The sequence below is a fragment of the Sinocyclocheilus grahami genome, unplaced genomic scaffold, assembly GCF_001515645.1.
Source record: "Sinocyclocheilus grahami isolate Dianchi unplaced genomic scaffold, SAMN03320097.WGS_v1.1 scaffold210.1, whole genome shotgun sequence".
In the NCBI taxonomy this organism is placed as follows: Eukaryota; Metazoa; Chordata; class Actinopteri; order Cypriniformes; family Cyprinidae; genus Sinocyclocheilus; species Sinocyclocheilus grahami.
The window spans coordinates 216,588-229,358 of NW_015505389.1; the positions used below are offsets into that span (position 1 = coordinate 216,588).

General features: G+C 37.8%; 1 protein-coding gene across 5 annotated transcripts in view; it reads right to left on the reverse strand.

The window, feature by feature from the left end:
- The window catches only part of phactr4a (phosphatase and actin regulator 4a), a 65,739-nt gene that overhangs the window by 19,129 nt on the left and 33,839 nt on the right, over positions 1–12,771 (reverse strand). Inside the window, exons 1-3 of one of the 5 annotated variants that reach the window (XM_016286480.1) lie at positions 7,677–8,173; positions 423–587; positions 15–119 (exon numbers count right to left, since the gene is read on the reverse strand). In XM_016286480.1, coding sequence (XP_016141966.1) covers positions 15–119; positions 423–587; positions 7,677–7,731 — 325 coding nt within the window. In that variant the 5' untranslated portion in view covers positions 7,732–8,173. Of the gene's footprint in view, positions 1–14; positions 120–422; positions 588–7,676; positions 8,174–12,771 lie in introns of those variants that run through there. The other 4 variants (XM_016286479.1, XM_016286481.1, XM_016286484.1 and 1 more) reach the window with 4 other exon arrangements.

Sequence of the window (12,771 nt, forward strand, 5' to 3'; positions counted from 1 at the left end):
AAACAATGGGATACCATGACCATGCTGGGTTGCCGTACTATTTTCTGGGATGTCCTTCAGTAACCCTCGCTCTATCAGCTCCTCTCTGGGCTTCCTTGTCGAAATCTTCCTCTCCAGCACTGATCATTCAGAAAGAGAGCAGACACACATTAATCAGTCAAGCCACTGGTTTCAGAGCACAGCGAGTTTAAGGGGAATCCTAAATCCTAATTTAACCTCCCCTCAAAATGGACAATTGTGATTAATAATTGAAACATTTTTATGAATAACAAATCTAAACTGATCACTGTAACTTCCAAAGAAAAAAAAAAAAAAAAAAAAAAAGGTTGATATCAGAATTCAGTTCCAATAGAACGGGCATTATAAAATGACCGTATTCATTCAGTGTAGTTTAAGAGTCAGAAATGTTAACAGACAGGTACCTTCTGATGTCTCCTTAAACTTGTCACTGCTTCTCTTCTTCCTCCACTTCCAGGGTTTGAAGATCTTGCCCAGGCTGGAGAACTTGCCCTTGCCCTTTGCCGCAGGGGTTCCTGCTCCTGGAGGTGCTCCATCACTCTCCGGCACACTATGATCCACTTCAACATCTGGGGAGGAGCAGGAGGAAAGAGAGAGAGAAGTTTTGTATATTTATCATGCATTTCTAACCAGACACTGACAAGGGAAAAAAGACAACAAAATAAAACTAAAATGGCTAACTGTAATTCTAAAGACTTGTTCACACCGGGACGAATATCGCGCGTGATTATCGTCGACGTTTAATGCCTCGTGACTAAACAAAGGGCACCAATGTGAGTGTGCACACCGACGCGCAAAACGCGAGGCGTAAAAGCGTAATTTTTTTAAAAACGCCTCGGGCTCATTTTTTTTGGTTTGAAGCGGCGCGTTAAAAACTGGCCGACCAATGAGATTGGTGCTTTTGTTCACGTGCCTGGAGCTGCTGAAGTTACAGGAAAACATGACTTGGTGGCGCTCAAGCACAAATCGGTCTTGCCGAGGACACATTGATACCTAACGATGAAGAGGAAGTAAATAGACCAAGAAGGTGCATCGAGGCAAGATGAATGCAGAGCTGTTGGTCTCATTGGTGTCTGAACACAAAGAGCTTTATGACAAACGCGACAGGGACTACAAAAATCTCGTTAAGAGGGAGTTGTTATGGAGAGGAATTGCAGAGCAAATAGGATTCGATGTGTACCGGGATATTTCTGTTTTTCATTAAGCACCATCTAATGTCAGGGAGTGAATCTGCACGTTCACTCGGCTCATCGCCAGCGAAAATCGCTTGGGTATGAACACAAAAGATGCATAAAAAAACGTTGGCGATAAGCACGCGAGATAATCGTCCCGGTGTGTACGAGGCTTAAGGTTGTGCACAGCTGTAAAATCCTGTTAAACAAACCTGTGACACATTTTATATTAGCATAAAGCAGAATGCATGTAATATTTGTCTCACTTGAATTGCACACGAATGCTATTTAATACCAAACTGTCATATGGAAGCAGTGTTAGAAGCAGTGTTTGAAGATATGTGTCTCAATACATACTAGAGGTCGACCAATGTATCGGTTTTGCCGATTAATCGGCACCGATAGTTGATTGCTGGAACTATCGGTTATCGAAAAAAATCCATGCCGATAGTTTTCCGGGTTGCGTCCATTGCTGCAGCGGATGAGAAGGGTCTGCTGTCATTATACAGTGCGAGAGCAGCCTCTAGTGGTTGAAATCACTGACAGCATGTGCTATTTGTTAAGACACATGATACTGCACGCTGAACAGAGCGGTTAGTAAGCATAGTTTCCTCTATGCTTACTCCACAGATTCCATGGTATATGCAATATGTCCCTTGTTTGAACAAATGCTAAGATGTTGTAACATAGGAAAGAGAAGGCTGTGCAATTCATTTTGCAAATGATGTATATTAAGCATGAATAACAAGACAGAGACCGTTAAACTGGTCTGAAAACTTCAGGCGCGGATTTCAGGCGCGGATTTAAACGCAGCCGACAGAAAATCCTGCCGCGCCACAAAGCGCCATTCACATAGTTTTCCTTTAAATTACATTATATTGGTCCCGAATCATTGTTAATGTACATAATGAATTGTGTATTGTGCATTTTCAGCAAAATGTTTGTCTTTCTGTGGCTCTAATAACGTCTGTGTGCTTCATTTATAAAGCTATAATATAGGTCACGCTTTCTCTTTCCGTTTGCTCTGTTTTTTAAACACCGAACGTCAAACTCATCCATGCCAAATTGTTCATTCTTGAAGTAAACTTGTGTCCGTTTGGTGATTAAATAAACTGTTTTAGACCACTGCTCGAGTTGAACGCAACGCGTCCGGCGTGTGTGTGATACCTGTGAGTTCTCCTAAACTCAGCGCTGCACTTTTATTTTGATTAGACAATCATCAAGTGTTCAAGGATAGAAGCAGTTAAAGTGTGAGAGTATACATACAATATCCATATGTATATAATTTTAATGCTATAGCCTTTGTGTATATATTTAAAGATGTGCATCTTTAAACATGACAGTTGAAATGAAATGGTAACACTTTAAAATAAGAGTCCATTTGTAGCATTAAGATTAATGAAAGCTGTGTAAGTATTGTTCCTTGTTAGAGTGTTAATTTCAATATTTACTATTACTTTTTTTTTTACTACTACTACTAGTATGGTTCAGTACTGTTTTTGTTAATAAAGCACTATTTTAGTTTTTGTTCAGTATCAATTTTAAAACTATCGGTTAATTAATCGGTATCGGCCAGTGTGGTCCAACCTAGCTATCGGTATCGGCAAAATCCACTATCGGTCGACCTCTAATACATACTAGTCAGAAAATGCAAACTCCACCAAAATTAATGATATGAATTGCTCTTCGTGTTGTGCATGTACAATTACTGTAACACACGGCCTCTCATGGATTATTTTTTTGTTACAGGAAAATATTTTCATAACAAACCATATATCATATATCAAATAAGAACACTCTAGATACAATTCACCAAACTACAGGACGTCCTGTCATGATGACGGTCAAAGCATATGCTCAATTACAGTGAGACATTACACTGATATTACATGTGAAAACAGTAGTAGCACTAGCACATTGGGCCGGCCACTGACTCACTACAGAAACCTGAGTAACACAACACACCCACCACACTGCTACACATTCACAGTCTGTCGGATTACACAGTGTAATATGTTGCTAAAATGGATTGACAAAACAATTACAACCCTTTCAACAGCCTAATGAGTCACATGTAACAACAGTGGGTGTTGATTCAGGAAAGTTATATGGATACTGAATACTTTACTCAAACAAGCTATGAGCTCACTGTGATTTACAGTTTACATGCAGTGACACCCAGCTGAGTTTTACAGATCTTGCTGCTACTAAATCCTCTACCTGTAGTCGCAGGTTACATTTTGGAGAGTATAAAAGTGTGCTTCAGTACATAATACCATAACTAGACCTAATCATGGCATTACATGTGAAAACAGTAGTAGCACTAGCACATTGGGCCGGCCACTGACTCACTACAGAAACCTGAGTAACACAACACACCCACCACACTGCTACACATTCACAGTCTGTCGGATTACACAGTGTAATATGTTGCTAAAATGGATTGACAAAACAATTACAACCCTTTCAACAGCCTAATGAGTCACATGTAACAACAGTGGGTGTTGATTCAGGAAAGTTATATGGATACTGAATACTTTACTCAAACAAGCTATGCTCACTGTGATTTACAGTTTACATGCAGTGACACCCAGCTGAGTTTTACAGATCTTGCTGCTACTAAATCCTCTACCTGTAGTCGCAGGTTACATTTTGGAGAGTATAAAAGTGTGCTTCAGTACATAATACCATAACTAGACCTAATCATGGCGCATCAAGCCACCAGGCCAGTTTCATGGTGTTTCACAACATCCCGCAGGAATCTGAGAGGTGTCAGCCGTTAATGTGCGTTTCACACATTCAGCTGGTGACAGTACGGCTTTAACGGACATTTAAAGATAAACAGTAACCACAAATCTTGTTCGCCTTACAGGTTTAATTAATGTTGGGTTAACATGATTAGCTAATTATGGGAAAACACAAGTTAAGGTTTATCGACAGTGTTATGAGGAAAATAAAATAATGTTCCCTTGACCTTCAATTTATAAACAGCAACACTAATACTGGGGTCGAATACAAAGCCCTGAACATGAAAATTAAGATATAGTGGCGACAAATTAAGAATTAACTCATTTGTTGCACATTTTATTACTGTTTCTCTTCGTTTTAGGCAAATTTGTTGAACTTCTTTCTCCTGCTGTAAGTAAGTAAATAAATAAATAAATTTATTTTATTTATAGAAAATATTTTTGCCCTCATTCAATTTACTTAACTAAATAATTAATCTCAGTTTGTGTTCTACTGAAGAAACAAAGTCACCTACATCTTGGATGCCCTGGGGGTAAGCAGATAAACATATTTTTTTTTTTTTACTGAACTATCCCTTTAACTTAATCTTTTTTTTTTTTGGCCTACATGAATATTTTTTGTCGACATAACTAGACAGTACAATTCTAGTACACAGCATGTTTTGCGTGGGACTGAATTTGGACAGTAAATTGTAAAATTAGGAGAAATTTGAGTAAATTTGCTCGCGTTTGAGTAAATACAAAAATTTGCTTGTTTAGATTCCATGGTATATGCAATATGTCCCTTGTTTGAACAAATGCTAAGATGTTGTAACATAGGAAAGAGAAGGCTGTGCAATTCATTTTGCAAATGATGTATATTAAGCATGAATAACAAGACAGAGACCGTTAAACTGGTCTGAAGCCACAAGACAAGGCAGGTTGTGTATGACACAATGGGGAGGTTTGGAATGTTTATGGGTTTTGGCAGCTTTGTTGGCCTAGATGGCTCTTAACTGATTTGGCAAGGGTTTGACAGCACACAGACCTAGTTTACTTCACTCAAACAGGATTTTTCCAACGAAAACACTTTACACATGTGGAAAAAACCTTTAAAAATGAAGGTATGGAAAAACACACTAAAGTCGAAAACTACAAGCTCTGAAATACAAGTGCATCTCAATAAATTAGAATGTCGTGGAAAAGTTCATTTATTTCAGTAATTTATTGGTCTTATGAAGTATTCTAATTTGTTGAGATAGTGAATTGGAGGGTTTTTGTGAAATGTGAGCCAAAATCATCCCAATTAAAAGAACCAAAAACTTAAACTACTTCAGTCTGTGTGCATTGAATTTATTTAATACACGAGTTTCAAAATTTGAGTTGAATTACTGAAATAAATGAACTTTTCCACGACATTCTAATTTACTGAGATGCACCTGTAGCCTGTACATTCTGACTTGGTCTACTTACTGCTTACTGTAAAAAACACTGTTCTCATGTTGTTTGGAAAAAGAAAGGCACGGTAACAAGAGAAAATAAGTTGGCTCATTGTCATGGCACCGCAACCTTGATAAAACCGAATAATAAAGTAATTGAAGTGAATGTCGCACTCACATCAGAGCACAGGCCACAATATACCCAATCCAACCAAGCACCGATCTTCACCCCTCACACACACACACACACACACACACACACACACACACACACACACACACACACACACACACACACACACACACACATCTCAATCAGTATTTCTACGAAGCGCTCAGTGAGCCTCAATGAGCTCTTTGTTTCAGGAAGGCTGTGCATTCCTCTCATATCAGTGACATACGTGAGAATCTGATTAGTCCACTGCCCTGAACTCACTGAGAGCAACGCACAGCTATGATAATGGTAGAGGACATCACACACAGACGTCGAGGGCACTGTGTGTAAATAAACACAGAGGTCAGGAGTCGATGGGAGAACTGAACGTGACAATCAGAAGATTCACGGCAACACCTTAAAACAACATGACAAGTCATCAGAAGGTGCTCGCCTGAAACTGAGGGATGAACATAAATGTGTGTGAGTGTGTGTAACAGTACGCACTAGTGCTGCTGCTTATTTGAGCCCTAATTATAGAACTATTTTTGTTGCAGAAGGTTGGGGTCAGTAATATTTGTTGTGTATGTTTCTGAATGAAGCCCTTATGCTCACCAAGGCTGCTTTTATTTGATCGAAAATACAGTAAAAACTGTAATATTGTTAAAATATTATAAGCTGATTTCTATTTCTATAATTATATGTCTCCCGAATCGAACCGTCCCGCTCAGTGGAAATGAGCCATAATATGCTGATTTGCTGCTCAAGAAACATTTCTGATTATCAATGTTGAAAACAGTTGTGATGCTTCATATGTTTGTGTGCGAACTTTGACGAATAGAAAATTCAAAAGAACAGCATTTATTTGAAGAAATATTTTGTAACATTATAAATGTCTTTACTGTCACTTTCGATCAATTTAACACATCTTTGCTGAATAAAATAATTTATTTAATAAAACATTACTGACCCCACACTTTTGAATGGTAGTGTACAAACAAACTAGATTACAGAAAGAAACTGTTTCATACTATTATAATATATATTTTATTTGACAAAAAAATATATATTTTTAAATAAAATATAATTAACAAATACATTTATAATATCGTAGTTGACTGTTAGATTAAATTAACTATATTCGTAATGGAATACTGAATGCTATTAAAACAATCTTTTTTTTTTTACAAAAAAATCTGAAACTGTGCACAAAAGGCAATGATAAACAATTCAAACAGTAGAATACTACAATAGTATCACATGACTTCAGTACACACATTTAACTCTGTGAGTGTGCAAGTGTCATCTTGATTTGCATCAATTTATATGTATACATTTACAAACGAGTTTTTGTCAATCCCATCAAAAATGAGAAAAAAGGAAACTTTCCAGTTCATTCAACACACTAAGTTAAGTAAGTCTTTTGGGCACAGTGTAGCACACCATGTGTGCTGGTTGTAAAAGGCACATTGAAAATGTTATACAGCAGCAACAGTACAATGCTATTCAAGACCTCCTTTAAAAACAATTGGAGCAAGTCCATCATAAAACTATTCTTAAGTAAACTGATGTGTTCATCAATGTATTTATGTAAGAATAGTTTTATGAATGCACTCCACAGCCTCTATCTATGTTCTGTCGCAGTAAATGAAGGACGAGGCTGCATGTTTGGATTCAAGCTCATCATGCTGTGATTTTCGGAGCTGGAAAACAGTGTCAACAAGAAACCACTTGAGCCAGCACAAACAGATTTTCTCCTTTAACACGGCTGCACCAAACACATGGTCATACATGATGCAATGTGGAGACCGCTATAGAGAGCTACAGCAAAGCTCGTTCTCATATCAACTGGTAAAGTCTAATCTGAGAGGAAGCGTGCTTGACAGAAACATGAGAATGTCCGATTGCACAATCACCACATTCCATCAGCGTACATTCACCCCACCTGCCCATGCCTGTCTCTCACTCCTTCCTTCACGTCAATAAGCGTACACCTGCGATCATTCAGACAAGTACAGTTGGCACCGGCATAAGCAATATCGCCAGATCACCTCCAGTGGAAAAGCTAAACCGGTCTGGTACGGCTTGCAAACAAACTGTGTGAAATAAAAACAACGTATCATCATCTTCATACTCTGGAATCCACATCCCGTCCGAAATAACTCACCGGTTATGTAGGCACGGTTCGGGTTTAAAGTCTGAGTACTCTCTACCTGTCCCATAATCTTGCCCTGTACCCCGCGTCCCGTGTGCCCTGTCCTCTGCCTGTTCCGGGGCCCGCGGCAGGGAGGGCAAAAAACAGTTCCACTATTCTCAGCGAGCAGGTACTCTCGCTCTGTAATCCTAGACGCTGGAGCTTGCCCGTTCGTCCCTCTTTCTTACTTCACAACTTCTGTTTTGGTGGCTGACTCGCTCTGAGTCAACAGCTCCTGAAGGTCCCTCCCTCTCTCAGCAGCCTTGACTTCATAAATAACATATGCTGCTTGTCTGAAGCACATCAGCTGGCCAGGATGCCGCTCATTCCCGGTGCCGTCTGCAGGAGATGGGAGCCGGGCTCTAGTGTCTTGACCTTAGGTTGCTACACACCTTCATTTCCCAAAATGCATTAGACGGCGCAGTGTAACCTGAGAGCGGCTGCAATATGAGCAGGGGCGAGGTGGAGCGCTTGACTGGCAGGAAGTGACATCACAGATGGCTCAGGTTACAGGATGTGAGGCAGATAGTGAGGTGGAGGCACAGGCTGATTAGGTACGGAACGGAAGTCACAAAAGCAGCTGATTTAGGCCATTTATTAACCTCACGTCTAGCTTTTTTCTCGAGTACAGAACAATCTGCTTTCCAGTACCCCTTTTCACGACAGTAATTACATGACTTGTGTAGATCAAACTTCCCTGTAGGAAAACAACTCAGAAATGTACTCGACCGAGCATCTCCCCGTGAGCGCCAATCAACAAAATTGCTTCGGTGAGTAAGTACATAATCTTCAGCCAACGCTGTTGCTTGTTCAGGTGAACTAACTTTGTGTTCACTAATATATGTAGCAATGTTGTCAAAAGGGATGCTAATTTTAACCGGTTAACCGTTAACCGATCGTAAGAATTTTGATCGATTAATACAATCAGTTAAAATGATTTAAAAGTCATTTTTATTTATTTTTTTTATTTTTTTTCAGTAATTGCATGGTTAAAATTCGCTACGTGTATAAATTTTTTAGTTTTTTTAAAGAAAAAAAAAACAGCCTAAGTCATATACAAGTCGCATTTTATTATTTCGTTGAGAAATAGGCTTAATGCCAATGCAAAATGTTTACAAACATTATAATAAACAATGTAAACATAGCTAGGCTATTTTAGTTCCCCTCACTCCACAACAAATCATTTCAATTTAACAGTATTTAGAAAAGAACAAGAATTAAACATATAAGAAGCCATAGCTATAAATGACAAGCCAAAACGAATTCATTTAGGCTACAATGAAAATGAAACCAACGTTGGGTATCTCATTCGACACAAAATCAAATGTTTCCATATTCGCAATATATTTGAATGGCAAAATATTATTTATCATGTACTTCACTCGCGTTCCAATATCCACGTAAAACAAAATGTCTTGCATCACGGCAGTAAGGTGATAACGCTTAACGGCACATATTTGACTACATATTTAAACTGAGCAGTGTTTTTTTTCATATGTTTGACTGGCTGTATTTTATTATGATAATGAACAGGCAAAGCTTAACTGTGCGCGCGCATGTGGCGCCGGCGCAATCACTTGATTTTTTTTTCCTTCTAACAGTGGAAGCAACTACTCCTTTTAGTCATAAAGATAATCGCGATTGTAAAAGGTTTGCTTTTATTTGTGTACATTCACAATAAAAACAAATCTTTGTGCTTTTGTAAAATAGGCCTAAAGAAAATAGTCTTGGTTTCCTTTTGCACACCATAAAAATGAACCGGAACTCCGCATAGGCTACTTGTTGCACAATTTTTTATTTTGTTTTCTTAATTCATTATTTAAGTAAAAATATATTTCTCGTAAAGGCCTATTTATCGATATAAATATATATAGCCTAGCTTTATGATGTTTTTTTTCCGCTAGCAGAAGCGCTGCAGGTGCGTGATGTGATATGAAGACCATGTGAATCCTCATGTTCTGTTGTTTGCTGCTTTTTGTGCATGTAAAATTAATCCCTGGGAAACAAATGTTAGTATTTTTAACGTATTTATCCTTTCTAATTTATTTCAATTGTAATTTAAAATAATCATGTCGGTTAACGGTTAATATTCGGTTAACGAGCGTCGGTTGTTGTTTAGGAGAAATAACCGAAATGAACATCCCTAGTTGTCAGAGATTTGAAATTGTTCTAATATCTAGGCCTGTCGCGATAATTAAATAACCGTCTAATCGCAACTATTTGATCCGCGATTACTGTGCTTTTTATACGAGACAAGGGGGAGTTATACACCAAAAGAAAGAGAAGAGCACCAGTTTGCTTTTCATGCACTGTTTAGCCAATACAGGGCTCCAGACTCATTCTGCCCACTACTCGCTCTTTTGCAACTAACTTTCTCAGCTGGTCGCACGAGCACATGATTTGGTCGCAATATATTTATTTAATTTTTTTGCGCTACAACATGAGATTATTCAATGCATGCTGATGAACTTTTATCCTAGTTTATAGTTATATAGAAATGAAAGCGGTTAACATTCAACCCGTTCTTTATCATCAGTAGTATTATTTGTGATTTGAATTTTGTGAACGGGAGTTTCTCTTTTGCCGTGTTAAGCCGCGGGCTTTGGATGCTTTCACTTTCGAATTCGAGATCTTGTTGTCACTGTTTTGCTTACATACATCTACACACCTTTCATTTTTTTAAGACTAAAACAAAAGATTGATTCATAGTTATTCTTAATTAAAAAGCACAACAACAATAAATCAGTAAGATACAATGACAAACTAGCTTACAAAACGTTTAACAAAAACGAATAAGATGAGGCATGACACACACCACATGCTGTATTATATACTGACTAATAAATTACAGAACATTTAGAAAACACTGAGAAATCAAATAAATAAATAAGAGATCATCCATAGCGTAATGTGAGGTAAATAGCAAAGATACGTTTTTCAAAAATGAAAAGTAAAACTAACGGTGACCGCGCTTGCATGTTTTTCTCATGATTTCTATCTTATATTCATGAATGTATTTTGTAAGAATACAAATAGTTAACAGAATAAACATGTTTAAATTGTATAACGTGCACCAAAGATTTTTTTTCAAGATATTGTTTTTGCTGCTAAATTATACAGTCAGCTCGTTTAATTTCATAGCTTACATATTTTTATTCAAATGTAGTTTTCTCTGTAATGAGGAAGTGAGTATTTAGTGGATTGCGTTTAACAAAGGGTTTAAAAGAGTGAGCATTAGTTCCACAAACACAGCATTGATATTCTGTAGTGGTGTCGAAAAAAAGTAGCGCTGGTGTTGGATCGGACGAATCTTAGAATTTGGAATACTCTATGTAATCTTACACTGCAAAATAATAACTCAAAAAGATTAAAAGATAACATCATAATTATTTACTGAACCCTTAAATTAATCAATTATATAATGAAAGCCATAAAAACAGACAATTAATCGCGATAATCATCATAATCGCCAAAGCCCTAAAACAGACAATTAATAGCAATAACCGCGACTATTTTTAAGACAATTAATCGTCAGCCAAATGTCATAATCGTGACAGCCCTACTAATATCACCAATTGAATCAAATCATCAAAAGATGTAATGTCAAGTGCAGTATACCAACAAGTAAAGTATTTTCTCAAATCTTGCACTACTCTAAATGAGACCTGACGATCTACACTATACTCAAAGCAGAAAAAAAAACTAGCTGTGCTTTTCCGTTCAGTACACACTGACAATAGCAACAATAACGCAATTGTCTTCGGACCAATCCTGTAAATCAGCGATATGCTCAAAGATAGTGAAAAAGATATCAGGATCATCTTTGTTAAATTTAAGAACAAGTTTCAAATTTGAATTCAATGCAAATGTACCTCGATCCTCCACGTCGCTAGAAACAGCACCCATACAAGGAACGGGACACATGCGGATATCGGAACCAACTCAGGATTTATTAACAAAATAGAAAATGAAACAAACGAGTGCTAATGTAACCATCAGTAAAGTCAGTGGTGTAGTGTCAAGTGTATGCATGATATGTAATGTACTGTGGCCCAGGTGCAAATGTAACAAAGGGAAAAAATAGGTACAATAAAAGCAAAGAAAATGAACCAAAAGAAGGGGCCACCCAAAAAGTAGTAGAATGGCTCCTTTTAAAGAAAGCGACGATAGGGAAGCCAGGTGTGTATGTGATGAAACCACTTATGGAATCATCCACCTCCCAAATACGGTGGGGTTGAGCAACGCACACCGGATCGACATAATATGCAAACTCACTTTACATGTGTTGAATACTATATTGTATTTAGCAAAGATGCCACTTTGTGCATTCAGTAGAAATGAATCAAATAAAGCCATCGGATGAGACTGCACCTTCACATCTACCTGGAGACTAACAAACTTCACTTTTTCTGAATAATTCATGCCTTTCAAATCACCAGGTGTGTCAGGGAGGATGTCATCCATACAGTCATCCATACAGTGTGAAAAGTAACCATACAGCTGAGGTTTATCACAGTAACTATATAAAAAACTATATCTATTATTTATGGACCTAAGAGGTCATGCATTATTGTTATTAGGGCTGGACAATAATTCAATATCAATATGTATCGCGATATAATTCTTTTCAATAACGGTGATTAAGGTGATTTTTAAACACATTTCCGATATTTCGATATACATTACCAGTGTCCCATACATAGATTTATTTGTGGCGTTTGACTTCGTTGAATAAACATGAGCACTGCACGTTTCAAAATCAAAAGGCGTCGCGGGTGTTTTATATGAATGTATCTCTGAAGGGAACCGACTGTCTTCAGAATAGTTTAGATGGCATTTTTATCTGATAAAGTAGCGGTCATGAGCGGAGCTGCTTTGTTTACAGCCATTACTGGAGAAACCGTTAGTTCTGCCGCTCTCACAGCGCCTCCTGCTGGCAGACAAGCAGTTTGCATTTTCAATAATAAACCCATTTCCAGCAACATGCTTTTGTTGTTGCTCTATTCTTTTGTTGTTTTGTGAAGCAACTCGGAGCATGTTTCATACTCGTTATCCTGGTTAATGCACG